Source organism: Gossypium hirsutum, chromosome D06 (assembly GCF_007990345.1).
Source record: "Gossypium hirsutum isolate 1008001.06 chromosome D06, Gossypium_hirsutum_v2.1, whole genome shotgun sequence".
In the NCBI taxonomy this organism is placed as follows: Eukaryota; Viridiplantae; Streptophyta; class Magnoliopsida; order Malvales; family Malvaceae; genus Gossypium; species Gossypium hirsutum.
This window is the reverse complement of record NC_053442.1, coordinates 6,915,402-6,937,546: the sequence shown is the minus strand read 5'-3', so window position 1 is coordinate 6,937,546 and position 22,145 is coordinate 6,915,402. Positions and strand designations below refer to the sequence as shown.

The following is a 22,145-nucleotide window of genomic DNA, read 5'->3' as shown; positions in this document are numbered from 1 at the left end:
TAATCTGAATTCTTCATTTGGATTAAAATGTTGATGTATACATACTTTTTATTTAAGATTATATAATAATGGTTAAATTTTAATTTTGGTCTCTATATTATGCTCAAATTTAAAATTTAATCTTTATATCTAATTTTTGACATAATTTGATACCTTAACTTTTATATTGTTATAGTTAGTCTAAATGTTTTATTTTGATTAAAATGTTGACCGGTGCCCAAATACACAACTTTTTTTGAGATTATATAACAATGGTCAAATTTCAAATTTGATCCCTATACTATCCTCAAATTTGAAATTTAATCTCTATACTTTAATTTTTTTACATAATTTGGTACCTCAATCTTTTTTTAATGTCACTAATTATTCTAAATACCTTATTTTGATTTGTGAATTTTTAAGAATTACCAACACCGTTAAAACTATCTGTTAAATTCAGGTCCGTTATAATATTTTTTTTATTACATGACTACCAAGTGTATATTTCTCAAAAATTCATCATATTAGAATAGTGAATTTAGCAGGTGAATTTAAATAATATTAATATAATTAAATTTAAATTTTTAAATTTTAAAAATAAAAAAAAACTAAATTCTTAAAAATAAAAAAATAGAGATTAAATTTTAAATGCACCAACCATTTAAATTTTATAATCTAAAAAAATCATACTAATGAATATGAAAGGAAGACATGTTTAATTATAAAAATAATATGGGCAAGGGGAATAGCAGCATGAGACGCACACACTTGTATATTACCAAATGGGCATTGCCGCCATGCTAACTAACCAGTTGTCCGATTCATGCAATCATACATAAAGCTACATTGGCTCCAAATGTAAAGCAGAAATATCCCATGCATGCCATTTTTGGGTCCTAATTTACTTTATTTTACTAATTTACGCCTCATCTGGTTTGTTAATTAAGCACATTGACAATGACTACGCAATTTTTTATTAATTAATTAATTAACAGAGATGAAGTGGCATGAACCTGTCCTCCTTTGTATAGATACATCATAACAATTGGCATGTCATGATATCACTAATAAAATTGAACAATTTTTTATTTGCATGTTATGTAAAGATAGTAACTGGCTAGTCAGCACCTCAAAAAAAAAACATGTATGCAAATATTGGATAAGTTGTACATATTGCACTATAAATGCAATGTTTCAGTTTCTTCAATATATGTGTCACTGTAACTATACAGTAATCAGTAAACTTAAAAAGAAAAAAGAGATATGGGAAGTTTGCATCAACAGCAAGGAGGCGATGTTGCAGTAATTCCTCAATCATGGGGTGGAGGAAGCAACCGCATAGCTGCTCTCAATGTGGAGCCCGACACCACCACCCCACAATCCTTCTCTGATAACAACAGCAAACGTTTCAATGATAAACATGATGGCCCCAATCATGATCAGGTTCCATTTCTTTATATATATAAAGAGAGAGAGAGGGAGAGGCTGTTTATTTGGTTTGTGATTGATGTTTCTATGGGATTATTTTTTAGAAACCTGGATGGAGAAAGTTTTTGTCATTTATAGGCCCTGGTTTCCTTGTTTCATTAGCTTATCTTGATCCTGGAAACTGTAAGCCATTTCCACTCTTTCTCCTTTGATTTTAATGTTTCCTTATTTGATCATAATCTAATTGACGTCATGTCACAGTGGAAACTGATTTACAAGCAGGAGCCAGCCATGGATATGAGGTAATACTTAAGTTCAAGATAAAGCCTTTATATTTATAATATTCTTAAATGCAACAACATGAAACCTTTGCAATCTTCAGCTGCTGTGGGTGGTTTTGATCGGATTAGTCTTTGCTCTCATAATCCAATCTCTTGCTGCAAATCTTGGAGTCAGCACTGGTAATTGATTATATACATATTTTATACTAATAATTAACAAAATCTCCATTTCTGATGTTATAATTTAGCTTTATTTAACTTTTCAGGCAAACACTTATCAGAATTGTGTAAGGCTGAGTACCCAAGAATGGTGAAATATTGCTTATGGATTCTAGCAGAGATTGCTGTCATAGCTGCTGATATACCTGAAGGTTTCTTGTTATTTAAGTCATCATTTACATCATGAGTAAATAGTTCAAAAACCAAGTACTGAAAACAAGATATATGATGCATTTATATATATGTGGCAGTGATTGGGACAGCCTTTGGATTGAATATACTGTTTAACATCCCAGTATGGGTTGGAGTTTTATTGACGGGTTTAAGCACTCTCCTCCTCCTTGGCCTGCAGAGATATGGGGTAATTAATTTGTGTTTGTATATGTAAATGTTAAATTAGAGAAGGTTAATATTTGCTAATGGTTTTGTTTTGTTGAATATGATGTATATAATGAAAAGGTGAGGAAGCTAGAAATGCTGATAGCAGTACTGGTGTTTGTAATGGCGGGATGTTTCTTTGGGGAAATGAGTTACGTAAAGCCACCAGCATCAGGTGTGGTTAAAGGCATGTTTGTTCCTAAACTTAATGGCCAAGGAGCCACCGGCGACGCCATTGCCCTCTTGGGTGCCCTTGTTATGCCGTAAGATGAACATTATAACATCAATCACTTTCTACTTCACTTTTAAAATTTTTATAAATATTTTGAATTTTGAAAATTATTTTAAATTATTTTGTAATTTTTGTTGAAAGAGAAATTAATTTGTTCATTTTCAAAATTGATAGGGACCAAAAGAGTATTTACACCAATTTGTTATTCGAATTATTCGAATTGCAAAATTCAACCCGACTTTAACTTGAAACTCAAATTTGTTATTTGAGTTGACTCGAATAACTCGATTCAATTAATTCGAAATTCAATTTTTTTTTTCAAATTGAATCTAATTTTGCTCGCCCTACATATATTGTTATATAATTTCTTTTGAAAATCTTGCGGATAGAAAGGTTCCTTAGAAGATTTTCATGTGCACTTCACATGAGCCACTAATAAACTCTCATAAAATCTTCGAAACCTTTATCACTGACTTTATAACAGCAGGACCAAATCTCATTATATCACATTTCAATAAAGCTCTTAATTAATTCTAACTACAAAAAATGGTGTGAATTACAGGCACAATCTCTTCCTTCACTCAGCTCTGGTGCTCAGCAGAAAAGTACCAAACTCTGTTCGAGGTGTTAATGTAAGCCAAAGTAAACAATATCATCATTGAAAGTTGAATGCTATAGTTCTAGTTTGTTAATGCATGCTAAGTTATGGTTGCTTTCATTGATTTGGTCAGGATGCTTGTAGATATTTTCTAATAGAGAGTGGCATCGCCTTGTTTGTGGCATTTTTAATCAACGTGGCGGTTGTCTCGGTATCCGCCGCGGTCTGCACAGCTGATAATATTTCCAGTGCTAACCAGAAACGTTGCAACGATCTTAATCTCAACTCAGCTTCTTTCCTTCTCCAGGTCCAAAATTACTAATTAAACATACTAAAACTTTTCATTAGCAAACCAAAATTGAAGGTAAGAAACTCTGTTTTGGCCAATATTGCAGAATGTGTTGGGGAAATCTAGCAAAGCCCTTTATGCCGTTGCACTTTTAGCATCAGGGCAAAGCTCTACCATTACAGGGACTTATGCAGGACAATTTATCATGCAGGTTTTGCAATTTAAACCCTTTTTTAAAAGTTGTGTTAATTAATCATTTATCTAATGACACTTAATTAACTTTATCATATGATGTTTGTTTCTTTTTAGGGTTTCTTGAATCTTAAAATGAAGAAATGGGTGAGGAATATAATGACTAGGTGTATTGCCATTACACCTAGTCTCGTTGTGTCCATCATTGGTGGATCTCAAGGGGCCGGTCGACTAATTATCATTGCATCGGTTAGAATATATCTAAGATCAATTTTTTTTAACAAAGCATATCGCAACCCCAAGGGATTCTAAATAACGGAATCGAATCCCAAACTTATTAAATTCTTGGTAAACCTGTTTATGGGCTGGGTCACCTGCTTAGGTTTAAATGTCTGTTCGAAAAATAGGAGGGTTTAGATAAAATACAAGGCCTGAAAAATGGATTTGGCTAAAATTTAAGGCCCGTTTTTTATATGGGTTTGGCCTTGAACAAGATTTTTTGACCTGACCCCGGCCTAGTCCAAATATTATGTTGTAAAATAATATTATATTAGTTATATACTATAAATAATAATTATATATATTTATATTTATATTAAATCACTAAGCTAATTATGATTAAACCCGTTGTCCATGACCTAAAAGAAACTTATTCAACTAAATAACTCAACCCAAAATATAAAATTCTAAAATTTATATTTAATATAATAAAATATTTATTATATTTGTTTGTGTTTTTTAATATAATACATTTATTATATTTATGATCGTACGTTTTTAATATAAATACTTTTTAATTTATTAGAAAACTTTTATTTTAAATTTTTTAATGCATTTAGTGTATTATATTTTTAAAAAATTTAATTTTATATAAAAATAATCTAAAAAATCAAATATGGACGGGCTGATTGGGCTCGAGTTTACTTTCCTTAAATCAGGTCGAGCTTAAGCAAAAAATAAACCTATTTTTCGAGCTGAGCCAAAAAAAAAGTCTAAATACCTTGAATAGGCCTAGCCCATGAGCACTTCTAATTCGATGATCGAAGAATTATTTTATCAATGAATATATTTTAAGCTAAAAATATTACTTGTAAATTTGGTAATGGATTTTGCAGATGATTCTTTCATTTGAGCTACCATTTGCTCTAATCCCACTCCTTAAATTTAGTAGCAGCTCAACCAAGATGGGACCTTACAAGAACTCCATAATTGTGAGTTATTTCTAGATAAAAGTATAATAGATGTTCCTGTATTAAAAATCAGATTGTATATTTTCATATTTATTAAAAAATAGGTAAATTAGTCTCTATATGTTAAATCATGGAGCAAACTTGTCATTTTGTTAAAGTTTCCATCCATTTTTACTATTAAAAACTAGTCCCTATACATTAGCATGAGTTACACATGACCATCCATGTGTTATTGTTTGGTTATTTCGATAACCATGCCAGTTTTTAATAGTAAAAATGGATAAAATTTTTAACATAAAGAGATCAGCTCTTTGATGAGTAAAATGCAATCTAACTCCTAATATAGGAGCCTTTAAGATACTTTTACTATTATTTCTCTCTTTAGTATCTTTTATTTTTTGCTTATTTATGTTCTTAGCTGATAATTATATTTTTATTGCATCGCAGATAATTGTGATTTCATGGATTTTAGGCATTGGAATCATTGGCATCAACGTGTACTATTTAATAACATCGTTTGTAGACTGGTTGATTCACAATGATGTACCAAAAGTAGGGAATGTATTCATTGGAATCATTGTGTTTCCTTTAATGGCGATTTACATTATTGCAGTCATCTATCTAACATTCAGAAAAGACATTGTTGTTACATATGTGGAGCCCCAAAAAGATGAAGCAGCAGATACCCAAGTTGTTTGATTTGAATGCAATGATATTGCCATATTAGGTAGTTTCGATCTCTCAATTCAAGCTTAAAAAAAATACTATTATGTTCGTTGAAGTTAAAATATGAATCTTGGGTTAGATTCCCTTCTTTTGTTTTTTTTTTCTAGGTTTGAAACTACCTTCATTTGTAACCTTTATGAGCTAAGATTTTATACTTGTCCAAAAACATGTCATAATGCTTTGTTATATTCTTGTTGTTTGTAGTTTAAGTTAATGAATAAAGATGAACTCTTCATCACTTGTTCCAAGTGTGTTTAGCAATAGAAACTATAAATTAATATGCACAATTAATGGTAGAAACCATAACAATTTTTTATTAAAATTGGACAATAAAAAGTTTGGTTTAACCTAAAATTAGGGAAATGGAGTGAGGTCGGAGTGAATATGGTCAAATCTATCGTCTTTCAATTGTTACTTGCTTTATTTTAAATTCTGTTTTGTTCGCTATGGATATTGAAGTTTGAATATTATTACTAATTTTTGTGAATATCAAATACATTCATAATCGTCTCATTTCGTTTTACCCTATCGTTTCACCCTATTTAGGGATGTCAAAATTTGAAAAGCCTGAGAAATTTTGAGTTAACTTGCCCGATTGATACAACTGGAACCGGTGCGAACCAACCACCATGAGTTAGACAATCATTTGAAAAGGAAGTAGTTATAGAGAACAAGCCTGAGTCGAATTCTAATTGGGAAAACATTGCTAAAGTTGAAGCTCTTTAACCCATCAATCCCTCCACAACTGTTGAAAAACTCATCTGGGATTGAGTTAAACAAGTTGCTGGAAAAGTCAAGCGATTGCAAAGCATCAATCTGGCAAAGCATGGGAAGGAAAGTGGAGTTAGACCAAACCCCGCCAAGGAAAGGGAAAGTATGGAGTTGTTGAGGGGGGAGTTGCATGTAACTCCTCTCCAATGGCAAAGGTTTGGCTCCATTCCAACATTCTAGGATGAAAATGGGGTGTCTAACTCAAGCTGCTTAGAAATAGTTGTAGCAGCCCAATTTCGCCCGGCCCAGGCAAACAAACCCAAAATAACCCAATTACAAACCCAAATCAGATGGCCCAATAAATACCCAAATCCCAACCCACCTAAATCAAACCCAATCAGCCCAAATCCTAAAAAAGAAACCTAATCCCCCTAACCCTAGCCTAGCGCCGCACGTCCCTAGCTCTGCCACTGCCGCACCGCACGTCCCCTCACCCACTTGCTCCATCAACGTCAATTACCTGCAACAAAGAAGAAAACACGCAAGCAGCAATAGCAGAGAAAAATAGAAGCAAAATCGGCTATAAAGAGGCCGAATATCATCTTTGTATAGTCTCTTCCGATTTTTGTAAAAAACAAAAAAAACCACATTAACAGAAAGAAATAAAAGGAAAAAATAGATTCAAGGTTATTTTTTTATCAGATTTGCATTTCTTTTTATTTTTTTATTATTTTCTTTATTTTGTATATTAAATAAAAAAGGAAAAGGAAAGAGGCCGCACCTACTCGCCTGTGGCTCCGTCGTCGGAGGACCTCTTACCGTTGCCGGAATCAGTTTCTAGGGAGGGATCTAAAGCCCTCGGTCCTTCGAGTTGTTGGCCGAGCTTTGGTGCGCTACGATGGGAGGGCCGAGTAGCCCATTTCCCTTGCCGTCGGCCTAGGGCCACGATGGCGGTGCGCCGGAGGCCGAAAAGGCTTTAATGGCCGGAGTTTTGATAGAAGGGAGGGGAGGGGTCGTCGTTCTTTTTAAAAGGAAGCAGAGGGGAAAATTTTTTTTTTGAAATTTTTTTGTTTCTCTTCAACTGAAAAATGAATTTTTTGTAAAAAAAAATTAGTTTTAATGTGTTAACAAAACGGCGCCGTTTTAACCTTAGGGGTCAGGTGCCAAAACGACGCCGTTTTGGCCCTGACCCGCGCGCGCGACCCGACCCGCGTCTCAGGATCCGCGTGTTTTGATGATTGGGTTATTTACCCATTTGGCCCTTCCGCCCTTTTGGGGTGTTTCAATCTAGTCCTATTTACATTTTTAGATTTTATAATTTTTGCCCAAATTATTTTTAGCGTTTTTGATTTAGTCTTGCACTCATAGAATGGACACGTGTCCTAATAATTGGGATATTTTCCGTTTTGGCCCTCCGTCCTTTCGCGTGAGTCACATTTTGGTCCTCTTCGTCCTTTTTATTCCAAATTCGCCCAGTATTTTTATTTTATTTTATTTCGATTTAGCCCTTTTTTTTTGTCGCTTTATTATTTTGTTTATTTTATTATTATTATTATTAATATTATTTACTATTATTATCTTTACTATTATTGTTAGTATTATTACTACTATTATTATTACTATCATTATATTTATACATATATTTACTTATATAAATCTTAGATAATAGGTGATATATTATATTATTATAAAATTGCGTATATACGTACATGTATATGTATTCTTTTAACTTATTTAATATATACATACAAAATCATATTTTCGTATATTTTATAATTTGTATATACATATACTTATATCTATATTTTCTAATTCTTATAAATATATTTATATGTACATACTTATATTTTTTATATACTTTCTAATTCGTATATACCTATTTACATCTATATTTTTAATATATTTTAAACATATATATAAATATCACTATTTACTTTTTTATTTTATTTTTATTATTATTTTCAAATTTTGATGTATACTTACATATATATATCTTTACATTTTTATAATTTTATTCATTTATTTATTTACATTTTCATTATTATTTTGAACGAGTGCTTTAATTTTATTTGCTTGTATACATTGCTATTTCGTATGTTATTGGTCTGTACCTTTTATTTATCTTATTTTCGTTGCTATTACTTGCATTGTTTTTACATCATCGTATTCATATTTATTTAGTTACGCATATTAACATCGTATCTTATTTTTACTATTTCGTGAATAAAATATTTCATTCAATGTATGAATTATAACTTTTTGAGTAAACAAAATTTCGTGTTTAGATTTAAGAAAGTCGTACCCTAACTTACTGGGTTTCGACTTTCACAATAAATCTAAAGACACGAATCTTTTTAAACTCAAATTTTAAATGATCTCGGGATTAAAAAATCGCGTCCTAACTTACTGGTCGTGATCTCATTTTCAAATCCGAGATGGCTAAACCTATCTTTTAAATAAGCATTTTTATTCGCGTATCGAGAATTCGAGACATTGTATCCTAACTTACTGGATATGATGTCTTTTCTCGATTAACGTGAAATATGCCACTTTTTCCAAGATTTTCAACTTTTTAATACAAGGATCATATTTTTAAAATTCTTTTAAATTCTCAATTTTCGACATTAAGACATTAAGTAATCAACTAGGTACCAATTTTGGGCGTATCGAGGGTGCTAATCCTTCCTCGTGCGTAACCAACTCCCGAACCCGTTTTCTAAATTTCGTGGACCAAAACCGTTGTTTTAACAAAATCAAACCGTTTGTTAAAAACAACCATTTTTCAAGGTAATCCAATCACACCTCATAAAAAAGGGATTGGTGGCGACTCCCTATTTTTGTTTTCATTTCCAAAATCCAAATTGACCCCGTTTTTCATCCAAAAAAATGGTGTCAACAATAGTGATCATCGTCTTCCTCTGGTTTGAAGCTAGCTGAGAAGGAAACTCCTAATTTTAGATGTATGGGAAGCTCTGTGTTTTTGCTATTATTTTAATTTAAAATTTAATTATTTGCTTTTATTTAAAAGTTTTAATAAAAAATAAATCAATTAAAATAAAAAGAAAAAAATAAAGTAAAAATAATTGAAAATATAAGTTGACAAAACAAGTGGTTGGGTGCAATGATAAGACATATTGCACTTTTAAAGGGAGAATGTAGGTTCACATATTGGAGACAACATAGTTGAGAGGGGCAACCCCGAACCCTGAACATGGACGGTAAAATGGATATGTATAATATCAAAAAAATTATTTACATAAAAGAACATTAAAAAAAAGGAATTCCAGTTTCTTAAAAAGACAATAAAATCTCATAATTTATAATCAACTCATTCAAATTTTTTGAAGGACAAATTTTCACATTTAAATTATGTGTTAGAGGCACTAAAACCTCATCCCATCCATCTAGAAATCTTAGTTCAAGCCCTTTGCTATTGGGTAAAAGATGCTTCTTCTTTGCATTTGTTATTGTTCTCTCTCTAATTTGAAGAGTTTTATTACTTCAAAGAAATCTATTTCAATTTTTAATCTAAGATTATTCTTGTTTCCATATAATTTTCATGCATGTGAATACGAATTCATTTTCCTTTTTCTATATAATCAATCTTCTCATTTATGATCAACATCTTCCGAAGTCTTTCTTGAACGGATTTTTCTTTCTATAGAAAAATAAATTATCTTGTCGAAATCTTTTATAATGATTTTCAGAACAACATATGGTTGTTCAAAGACTCTTTCATACATTTGATTAGGTATCAAGGAAAGTCAGAGGATATGCCTCTTCATATCAATAAGTGGAAATATTACTTTGTCGATTTATGACAATATTATTTATACCTATGGTCTCAATATAAATCAATTATCTAAGAGGCTCAAAGAACATTTAATTGTTCATTGTGAGGAACTAATTTTAGTGCAATTACTTGGTAAATAAATTGTTCTTGATGTTTGTTTGCAACTTGGTAAGTGAGTTAAACTTAAGTCACATATTGTACTATAGATTGATAATGGATTACTCGCTAGTAAAGATATCATGAACATACGAAAGTCTTCTAAATTGTGTAACGAATTTTTATGTCTGACCATATTGTTACTCTTTCGATTGTTATTTTAATTACAAATAGATAAATTAAAAAAATTATGATTTTGGTTGTTTGAATTAAATTTGGAATTATATAATAAGAAACATTAATCAATCATAATATAATTGCAATTAATTTATGTTTAATATGCTAGTTTATTTTTTTAATCATAGTATTCTCAATTTCATTTATAATTTTAAGAATTTATTTAAGAAATTAAGTATTACAATCATCAACGTTTTTCCCCTTTCACATGCATACACTTGTAGTCTCAACATACATACATATGAATACATAAAAAAAAAGCACTACTAATATTTAGCATCTTTTGTAATTGAAACACTGTCCAATGTGATCCCCAGAGGATCCCCATATTCTTCTTCCACTAAAACTAACTGGTTTTCTTCAGGTTTCAAAAAAGATCGAGGTATATTGTACCTGAAAAAAGAAAACTAAAAACATAATTCGAATCTTGAGTTAACTCAATCGGTTCATGTTTCTATTAAGACAGAAACTTTTAGTACCATGTTTGTGAAGGTCTTTGTTGTGGTGTATGAATTGAGACCCAATATCGTCCAATGCTTTTGCCATTCACCCACACTTCACCCTTTCCCATTGAGCCAAGGTTCAATGCTAGTGGATCATTTCCACCAGGTGCATCAAACACAGTCTGCAAATAAAAAAAAAAATGAAAGTATCATGAAAGTTTTTGCATTAAGAGTTAGATTGTATTTTTTTCCTCTACTCAAAAAGTAGGCAAATTAGTTACTATAAGTTAGATTAAAGAGCAAATTTGTCATTTCTTTTTTAAATTTCATACCTTTATACTATTAAAAACTGATGTGACTGACAAAACAATTAAACAGTGACATGCTGTACGTGTACCTCCTGTTGACGTGCAGGACCAGTTTTTAACAGTAAAAATGAATAAAATTTTTAATAAAATGATTAATTTACTTTTTACTCTAATGTATAGGGATTAATTTGTCCAACTTTTTGAGTATAAGGGCTAAAATGCTCTCTAACTTCTAGTATAGGGGCATCCATGATATATTTACCAAAAAAATAACAAGGAAATTGATGACATCATAAATATGGTTAAACCCCATTTGAATAACTTCATTAGTTAATTACCTTATACCAAATTAGCCGACTATGTCTGCCTTGGAACCTACTCCATTCAACTTTATTCCTTCCATTATCAGTAAATATGCTTAAATTTTCTCCTAATAACCCAATCTTCTTCAACAAAAAAACTTTCATCAAAACTTATGTAGTAACAAACAGGTAACATCATGGAGAAAAATGTAATTAAATTACCTGATATCCCCATTGATAGTTATTGAGGTATCTGTTTTGAATCCTAACACTTCGTATGCCTGCAGTTTTACGTTCAAGATATGCTCCCGAATTCTATACACCACGATCCATTTAGGTGATTATTGATCATCAAACTTAACCGAAACTTTGAGTTTTTAGAGATTTGGGATTTAAAGTACCGGAAATCCAACCATTACACTAAGTAAGGTGATGTGATTTGTTCCATTTTTCAACTCAATAGGATTCTCCAATGCAAAGTTGTGTTTCCCGCCGTGTGCGTATCCTAGACACCGAATAATATGAATGGTTTTCGGGTTTAAATGTTCAAATCTTCAGCTAAAACCGTGAAAAAGGAGGTTAAAAAGATGGATGTGGTTCACCTTTGTATGCTCCGTTGACGAATGCATGTACAACATGAGCGTTGGATACTACAGAAAGTTCGGCTTCAGCATCGGATTCATGTTGAAAGCTGCATTTTTCGGGGATCAACTGCGGTTCAAAACAAACAGTTTGTGATCGAAGCTTACCTGACAGTGTACCAAAGGTAATCCGATGTATCTTTCGTGGTACTCATATGATCTAACAATGCATTAGCTTTCAACAAAGTATTCGAAAAGATCGGGATAGGCTCATTGAACTCTTCCCATCTCTCCATTGAATCAAACTTGTATTTCACTGTCCTTGACCTTGTATTGTACTGTGTGCTTACCTGTTAATATAAGCAAAGCTTGAACTATGATAGTATGATTTGTTTCTTGTAATGAAAGAAACCGAAGACCGTGAATCTCGAGTCTTACTTTCGCAGTATTAAAGGCTACGTTCTTGCAGTCGGGAAGGATGCTTATCGACATTGAAGGCAACTCGAATGAAATATTCTGGAAACGAACTCTAGCATTTGAGGTATTATCATTGTTCACCAGAAATGCAGCACATTTCCCTGATTTTCCTTTGAATACATAAGCCTTTAACATAACAGATGAAACAATGTTTCAATTCAATGCATATACATACATACATATGTGTATATATATATATATATGTAATACACTATGAAATGTACTTACAATTTGAAGATGACCCAAAGAGGAAGTTTCATAAGATCCAGCAAGGAGAGGAACTTTGCATAATTTTATTGCAGCATGCAATTCCTTAAGGTGACCCCATAAAGGTTGCCTAATTAAACCTGAAATACTAATTTAGTTTGAAGCTGAAAATTATGGGTTAAATAAATAGAGGTTAAATTATGCTCTAAGTCCCTATACTCTTTATACATTTGAAATTTAGTCCCTCTGTTTTTCAAATTTAAAAATGTAAATATAATTGTAAACACCGTTTTTTCTGTCAAATTCATGTTCATTACAACATTATTTTTTGTTATATGGCTACAAAATAAATGTTTTTTTTTTAATTTCAAAATGTCACTGAAAATTTTAAAGTGACACTAACACTTGGACCTAAATTTTTTAATCTAAAAAATATAATGACTAAATTCTTAAAATTAAAAATAAAGAAATTAAATTATAAATTACAAAATATAGAAACTTCAAAGTATATTTTAACTTAAATGAAAATTTAAATTGGAAGCATACCATATTCATCAAGAGGGGCTTGATCGTAGTAACTTGTAATTACATTTGCAGCAGCTGTTCTTCCAAAATTGGTTCCTCCATGATACTGTTTAAACAGTAACAAATATTATTGGAAAGATTGTGACATTTGGCATTAAGCATATATTATTGGGACAGCTATCAACAGAAGACTTGAGAAATGTAAAAATCTTATGAAAATATTTAAAAATTAATTATAAAATGTAAAAATCAATTTAAAAAGATTAAAAGAAATGTGGTTACCATGTAGTAATTTACATAAGTTCCATTTTTGGCAACGAACAATGCAACATGGAAAGCAATATCTGCGGCAGACCTTATGAACGGCTCCTCACCATACCTTTGCACGCTGAAACCGAAAATCTAAAAAAAGTTACTTGGTAATGATTGAGTATTAACTCGATTGACATCGATATTGTTGTTAATATGGGAGGACGTGAGTTCAAATATGTTGAAACACATTATCCTATTATTTAAGAGTTAAGGAGAAGCTATAAGTAATTCTAGGTATTGTATCAAAAAGATTAGTTGATATTTCTTCGTGATTAATATATTAAATAAACCCTTAAAACTTTTATTCGAGTATATCTTCTATATATTAATCACAATTTAAGTTGAATTGTTTTTGACCCAATTTAATCAGATCTCTAACTTATGAATTGTTTTATTTATTTCTTAAAACTTTTAAGTGCAAACTTATTTTTTTTCAAATTAATTTTAGTTTTTTTTCTATGGTGAAAAAAAATTATGGTTTTATAGAAAATTGCATGGGTTTTTATAGGAAAATCATTTTACCTTTTCAATTCTTTTAACTTTTTTTTTTGTTTTTTTAGAATTAATTTTTAGTTTTATTTCCTATAAGAGGGGGAAATATAAGTTTTTATCGAGAATTGAGTTATAAGGAAAAATTTAAGTTTCATTTCTGCAACTAAATAACTCGATTTTCTGTAAAAACTCAAGTTTTTTAAAAAAAATAAAATTAATTTTTAAAAAGTAAGTGAGTGATGATAATGAAAATTTATTAAAGTTGGGTGACTAAAATAAAAATAATTGTTAACGGCAATGCCCAATTTTTTTTAAAATAAAAACTTAAAAAAATTAGATGACCAACCATGTAATTTACCTATAAAATAAGTATCCATTCTTTAATTCAGAAAATGGTCTAATTAAAACTTTCAATTGTAAAGGAAAAGTTCAAATTATATATACTATTTAAATTTCTGATTGAGTTAGTCTCACAAGTCAATCAAACACCAATTCGATTCGAGAAATTATTAAAGTGTCTTTTCATATTTAAAATAGGGTAAACTACAATAGAAGTCAACAGATTATTTTTTTTTTGTCCCCAATTATGAAAAGTTATAAATAATCATCCAACTATTCAATTTTGTCTTTTTTGAACGCTAGTGACAAAATTAAATAGTTGAACGATCATTTTATAATATTTCATTATTGGGTGATAAAAAATCATAATTGGGTGATTAATAATTTAGTTTATCATTTAAAATAAGTTATATTGTTACAATGATACTTTTTTCTTATTATTTCTTAATAAACCAGTAAACATCTTACATGTTGCGAGATTTAAACTCATGTCACCACCAACATTTACAGAACTTTGCCTTTACTATTTCAACTAAAATTTTATTTTAATATATTTTATACATTTTAATATTATCAGACAAACATTTTCAACCATATTGTTTATTTATATTGATAATATTGTTGATCGAGTTACTGTCACATATCAACTTGAGACCAACTTAAGATTGATAAGATAATTTTTTTTCTTTTAAATAATTTAACACTTTACCTATGATTCAATTGTTAAATAAACCTTTTATAAATACATTAATATTAAATTTTTCTTTCGCCAACATGATGATATTTTTTTATAACATGGTAAATAATACTACCTAACATGATAATATTTTAATGCTCTATAGAAAAAATGGTAATACGAGCTTAAATGTAATTGGAGTTCATTTAATATTCTTAATCACATGTATTTAGTTATTTAAATATTATATATATATAAATCATATTAGTAGATTCTTAAAATCTAAAAAAAAAATCCTTAAAATTCTGAAAAAAGAAAAAAACGTACAAACTTGTCCAGTTTTCAGTCCACAAGGATGGCTTATTGGGAGAGTTGGGACCTTCGAATTTTACTCCACACTCAAAGCCATTGCATGTGTTTATCTGCAAATCCCAAATATTAGTGTCAAACTGAAAACAGATGAAACCATATTATTATTTCTCTTTTTGATAGATGGGCGAGTAATCATTGCATATTGGTTGAGGATCGATGCTACTAATGGTGATAATGGCTATTCCTTCTCTGTTGCTGTTTCTTGCCCACCAAGTATTTGTAGGAATTACAATCAATGAAAACATTAGGAAAAAGAAGAGGAAGAAACAAATACCACAGGGTCAGGAGCGTCTTGCTGGCTGCACATTATCCAGGGCACCCCTGTTTGAAGTCCCACAGCCAAGCCTGCAGCCCACTGAACATAACGTGATCCTTTCCCATTGAAAGCTGATTCTATCCTTTGATACTCATTCTCTATCTGAAATTTGTGCATAAATCTTCTCAGATCAACCAAAATTCCAAAACTAAACTTTGGGTTTTCTTTCTCAATCCCAAAAAATCAAACCTGTGATAATATGATTGGCCCTTCTTGTGAAGCATATAGTTTCTCTGATTTCATCATGTTTACCACTTTTCTCACCCATTTTTGCATATGAAACTGTTATTAAAGAGACAATTTTTCATTTTTGTTAGGTTGCTTTAATCTTTTAAATTATTTGTATCTCAAGTTTGGTTTGCACTTTTACCTTGAATGGTCCATTATCGGATCGAAAAACAATCCCAGGGACATCGTGCAACCAAAATGGCAGTCCCCTGCACCCATCAACAATCAGTTGCACCCATCAACAATCAGTTTTAGCATAAAATGCCGATGAAGAAGAAATGAATGAATAGCAATGGCAATGGTTATTACCCGTAAGTCCATTCACTTTCAATGAAAGGTCCAATTCTAAGGCAAACATATAAGCCATGAGCTTGAACTTCTCTTATGAACCTTACTATATCACGGCTTCCACTAAAATCGTACTGAAAAATTGTTGAATTTCAAAGCTTGAATTAAATCAAAATTAACTTTTTCATGAGTGAGAATCTCGCTCAATCCCTTAGGCTCACCCAAAATTTGAAAAATTGGACAAAAATATTTAGGCTAGCCTTGGGTAGTTTGGAAGTGCATCCGCCCAGAGCTCAGAGTTGTAAGGGGCCAAATCGTTTCATTATAAGTAGGAAAAGAAAAAAAAGAAAACAAAATAAAAGGGGCCTTAATTTTTTTTAGTTTATTACTAGCATATGTTTTTATTTTATTGTATTGCATTTTATATTTTTTTAAAAGGGCCCCAATTTATTATTTTGGCTAAGACTCAAAAATATCAAGAACGAATTTAAAAATATTAGAATGGACTTGAGTAAAAAGATAAATTTATTTAAAATATTGGTTGGATTTGGGCTCAATCATTCAAAGCTCGAACTTGACCCATTTTCTAGATTTGTAATCTATTATATTATATTATATTATATTATTTTCATATACTATATAATTTATAACACATAAATGATAAATCTATAGTAATATATAATACTATAATGCAAAAATATTAAAAAATGTTAAGTTACTTATCATATATAAAATTATTAAGTATTGAATTAAAAAATATATATAAATATTTTTAAAAAAAATTAAAAATAACATGGGTGAGATTAAAATGTACTTAAGTTAACAATTTAAAAAAATGAGTGAATTTAAATAAAATTTTAAGTTTATATTTTAGATCAAATCGAATTTAAACAAACATAAAACGTATTAAGATTATACCTAAATCCAACTCCATCCATCAATACGTCTAAAGCAAAATTAGCCTCACCTGTCCTTGTTGGGGTTCGTGGAGGTTCCAAAAGACATAAGTTTGAATCACATCTATCCCTCCTTGTTTTGCTTTGGATATAAGTGATGGCCACATCTGTAATTAATGGTTATTTTGGAACAATCCCCATTGGTTAATATTCTAAACAAGCCCTTAAACTTTACCGCCTTATTTAGATAAAGTCTTGTATTTTAATTACACTCAAAATAAGCCCTTAAACTTTATTTGGCACCAAATAAGTTCTTAGACTTTTATTGAAGAATAATTTTTCTTTATCTATTAATCGTGCCTCAACCTATTCAATTTCAATGTCTATAGTTTATTAAAATATAAAATTCCAAATATTGAAAGCATTTAGCAAGATTTTTGTACAATAAAAATAAAAATAAAAATATAAAATTTATTGATATATTAGACCAATGGGTGTAAAGGTCAAGGGACGATCATTCTAGTCCAGAAGTAGAGAAGAATAAGATCCCCTAAAAATGGAGGTTTTTCCCCCTCCCCTCGAGGGTCTTTGGAATTGAATTTTTAGGAGGGTTTTCTGAATCGATTTGTAGATCGAATTTTGGGTCGTGTTATTTTTTCTATCATTGTATAACAAATACATATAAAAGTAATGTGTCTTAAATTTTATATAAATATAATTATACATGATTTTAACATAAAAATTTAATATAAATTTAGCCATATACTTTAATTTTCATTTAAATTAGCATTTATTTCAAATGAATATTGTTTTATATTAAGACTTTTATTTGGATATAAATCAAAGCTTCATACACGAGAAATGAAAATTGAATAATCACATTTTTATTATTATAATATTACACTTTTTTTTTTGAAAAGAAAGTGTACTTTATTTGATATTTTGATAGAAAGGTGGTGGAGTTTCTTAACTACACAAACTCGGTTAAAAGACGTTATGTGTTTCATTTATGTATTTTTTTATAATTTTTTTAAATATCAATTAGTGATACTTGTTACGATATTAACTTAGTTTGTAGAATTAAAAAATTTTATTCCATAAAGCAGTTTTACGTTTTTTTATAATTTTATATAATTAATATTTTGATGATTTAAGCGTTGAATTCATCAGTATAATTGTACTTATTATGCATATACATTTTCGAACTAGTTTGATATCTCTAAAATATTGATCTAAAATATTATATATACATATAAATATTTATCAATCAAAAAATTTTAATTTACGTCAAATTTAATATACGATCTATATAAATAAAATACGATGATTCAATTGTTAGAATATTAATTATAAAAAAAATATATTCTCTTTTCCTAAAAGCAAACGTTTATCTTTCAGTTTTAGGTTTGGAATATTATTATTAATTATAATTGGAATATTCTTATTACAACCCAAAATGAAATGGACTGACAGAAATTAAAGTACATGTGTACCTATTTGGATGAGGTTTGTTTGTAGAATTTGTCTTATATACCCCCCAAAAAAGGAAGAAACAAAAAAATGTATATAATTATATAAAAAAGAAAAATGGCAATGTTTCAATTTTGGTCCCCCTTTTTTCACCTTAAAATGGTAAAATGTTAAGTTTGGTCCTTATGCTATACTCAAATTTAAGATTATATAACAATGGTTAAATTTCAATTTTGATCTCTATGCTACACTCAAATTTAAGATTTAGTCTATGTACTTGAACTTTTTTGACAAAATTTGGTACCTTAACTTTTACAATATCATTGATTAGTCCAAACACTTTATTTTGATTAAAATGCACATGTAACTTTTAAGAGTTGTAAACACGGTTAAAATTATTTGTTAAATTTAAATATAAGAGAATTTAACGGTGTTAACAATTGGGTTGGGATTTTTAAATTTGAAAAATAGAGAGACTAAATTCCTGAAAATAAAAGTATAAAAAGTAAATATTTTAATCTTCAAACATTCACTCTATAATTTAGCTCCGAAAATAATCAACCAGCGTGAAGCATGATAGAAACCATACTAGTAATATTCGTTTTTGTTGCGATTCGATTTTAAATTGTTTTAAATTTAAAAAAAATAAAAAAATTGAATTTTAATAAATTTAGATGAAGTTTATATATGTATATACCTGAGGAGTGCTACGAGGATAGTGAATAGAACCGGAGAAAAGAAGCAAATGTTGGCCGTCGATCATCAAGGATCTTCCATCGAATGTTACAGGTTTGCTATAACCATAACTGTTGCCAAAACCAGCAGTAGCTAAAACAATAAAAGTAATGAACTCTAACATCTCTTCTAAATTTTTTGCGCTTCTTTTGCTTTCTGTCTTAACTTGTATATATAAGGCATAATATTTTTTTTTAGCCCTTTAACTTTATAAAAATATTATTTTAGTATTTATTTAATTTTTCGTCTTTTTAAACTTTTAAACTCCTGTTTTTATCAAATCACTCTAAAAAAAAAGAAAAAATTATCATTTTTTAAATTTGTTGATGTGGCATGTACATGGATTGTCATTTAATTATTTAATTAATTTTTAAAAATATTAAAGAATAATTTCTTTTTCATTTTTATACTTTTTTTAATAATCTTAATTTTTTTGAATTTTTAAAAATTTTAAAAATTAGTTAAATGATGAAATGCCATCTACATGGAAATTTATGTGTATGCCACATCTGAAAAGTTAAAACGAAGTTAATTTTTCCATTCAGTATGAGGTGATTTCACAAAAATACAAGCTTAAGAACTTAAAAAACGAAAAATTAAATGAAAGATTAAAATAACAAATTTTTTTATAAAGTTAAAAGAGTAAATAAATTATTATGGTTATATATAAATATATAAACCTTTGGAGGATTTTATGGAGAAAGAAATTTGACAATATTTAATTATATGGGAAAATTTTATTTTTGATAAGTGTGCACGAAACTATCTTCTGGAAGTACGTATATTATGTTGTTTAATGGTGAATGGCAGAGAAGAACATGACAGAATTATTTGGCCAACAGAGACCTAATGGTAAATACTCAAGTGAAATCAGGGTATCATATTTTGAAAGAAAGTATGGATACTAGAGTTGTAGAGACTGCATCATCTTCTCGAAACATTGATAGGAATGGTTTGGCTACAAATGAAAATTTGTGGAAGAGAAAAATAAAGGTTGAACCTATTTGTCAAATCTGTAATCTAGATGTAGAAACTGTTTGTTATATACCAATAATAATCAACTTGGAACTCGGATAAGATTCGGGTTGTCTATCCTGACCCTACCGGGCCTCACCAAATGGATATGTGTGAGGCATACAGCGAAAGGGCAGCCAATGGAGCTTGTGATCCCAGCTCGCATATACTCAAAGAGTTCGCATGTAGGGGACTGCGAGGTCTAGTAAGCGACTCAGAACGGTACACGTGTTCAACATGCCCAAAGCCTACTCAGAATGTCAATCCTATGAATAGTGGGGTCAAGTCCATGAGTAATAAAGTCAAGTCATAAGCAGTGATAATATGTATAAATATTTGAGTCAATGATTAACTATAAATTAAATACAATTGATAATTTTTAGTCACTAATATAATTTATTTATGAGAAAAATATAATATCGGTAATGACAATATATTGCAAAGAAAAAGAAATAAAAAAATAAAGAACACACAGATTTTATGTGGAAACCCTTTCAGGAAAAAACCAGGGGCAGAGGAGAAGAAAATTCATTATGTCGAATTCGAATTAATTACAAGAAGAGTAAACTATGCCTATTTATAGGCTTGTAAACCTTATTCTAATAGGAGTGAAACTCCTTATTCAAATAATATCAAATAGATGAAGTTTAATAAAGTTTAAAAAACATTATTCTAAAATAAAATAAAAGAAATATAATTCTATAAGGATTTTACTTTTATTTTATTTTACCACAGTATTTTATTTAAATAAGGATTTGGGTCACTTAATTCTAACAATCTCCACCTTGACACGAATTCTTAATGAACAAGTTCTTCATCGCGAACTCTCAACGAACAAGTTTCTCCACCTCTTCCATAAAACCCCTTAAAGGTTTATCTTCAACAATGAACACCAACCAAGTCTAAGCAATGCTCAAACTTGGTTATAGGAAGTGACTTAGTCATCATATCTGCAGGATTTTCATGAGTACTAATTTTGCTCACAACAATATTACCACGAGCAATAATATCACGAACAAAATGATACCGAACATCAATGTGTTTTGTTCTCTCATGAAACATTTGATCTTTTGTAAGGAAGATGGCACTCTGACTGTCACAAAATACTGTATTGATTTGAAGGTCTTCATTGAGTTCACTAAAGAGTCCCTTCAACCAAATAGCTTCTTTACAAGCCTCAGTAATCGCCATGTACTCAGCTTCAGTGGTAGACAAAGCGACTGTAGTTTGCAAAGTGGCTTTCCAACTAATTGCACAACCTCCGATTGTAAAGACATAACCTGTGAGAGATCTTCTTCTATCGAGGTCTCCAGCAAAATCAGCATCAACATACCCAATGACTCCATCTCTAGTTCTTCCAAACTGTAAGCAAACATCGGTAGTACCTCGTAAGTATCTTAAAACCCACTACCTTGTAAGTATCTTAAAACCCACTGAACTGCTTTCCAATGTTCTTTACCGGGATTCGCCATGTATCTGCTAACTGCACTAACTGCATATGATAAATCTGGACGTGAACAAACCATGGCATACATGAGAGATCCTACTGCACTAGAGTATGGAACATGTGACATGTACTCAATCTCATCATCTGATTGTGGAGACAAAGCCGATGAAAGTTTGAAATGGGCTGCTAAAGGAGTACTAACAGGCTTAGCATTCTGCATATTGAATCTGCAAAGAACTTTCTCAATGTACCTCTTCTGACTTAGGTACAATTTACTTGCTTTTCTATCTCTGTGAATCTCCATACCAAGTATCTTCTTTGCTGGTCCCAAGTCTTTCATCTCAAATTTTTCACTTAATTGGGCTTTG

The 22,145-nt window shown here is 30.1% G+C and overlaps 2 protein-coding genes across 6 annotated transcripts; one reads left to right on the top strand and one right to left on the bottom strand.

Moving 5' to 3' along the window:
- Positions 1-1,193: 1,193 nt before the first annotated feature.
- LOC107901394 (metal transporter Nramp5) lies at positions 1,194-5,752 on the top strand. The gene is made up of 13 exons (XM_016827387.2): positions 1,194-1,422; positions 1,512-1,590; positions 1,669-1,709; positions 1,790-1,868; positions 1,955-2,059; positions 2,159-2,268; positions 2,367-2,548; positions 3,080-3,149; positions 3,249-3,422; positions 3,511-3,615; positions 3,714-3,845; positions 4,712-4,807; positions 5,234-5,752. Exons 1-13 carry the CDS (start codon positions 1,243-1,245, stop codon positions 5,483-5,485), a joined length of 1,605 nt encoding a protein of 534 aa, XP_016682876.1. The 5' UTR covers positions 1,194-1,242; the 3' UTR covers positions 5,486-5,752.
- Positions 5,753-10,441: 4,689 nt separating this feature from the next.
- Positions 10,442-19,457, bottom strand: LOC121218258 (beta-galactosidase 16). 5 transcript variants are annotated; one of them, XM_041095162.1, is made up of 18 exons: positions 19,279-19,457; positions 17,183-17,278; positions 16,237-16,349; positions 16,070-16,136; positions 15,889-15,981; positions 15,658-15,801; positions 15,339-15,433; positions 13,475-13,580; positions 13,214-13,298; positions 12,689-12,807; positions 12,422-12,586; positions 12,152-12,333; positions 12,005-12,093; positions 11,804-11,907; positions 11,625-11,717; positions 11,439-11,543; positions 10,829-10,974; positions 10,442-10,742 (listed from the first exon to the last, which is right to left on the bottom strand). In XM_041095162.1, the coding sequence occupies exons 1-18, from the start codon at positions 19,438-19,440 to the stop codon at positions 10,616-10,618; spliced, it is 2,091 nt and encodes a 696-aa protein (XP_040951096.1). In that variant the 5' UTR covers positions 19,441-19,457; the 3' UTR covers positions 10,442-10,615. The 5 variants fall into 5 exon arrangements, with proteins under 5 accessions (XP_040951096.1, XP_040951097.1, XP_040951099.1 ...); XM_041095163.1 differs by having other exon boundaries at positions 10,442-10,756; positions 19,279-19,450; XM_041095165.1 differs by lacking the exon at positions 11,439-11,543 and having other exon boundaries at positions 10,442-10,756.
- Positions 19,458-22,145: the final 2,688 nt, after the last annotated feature.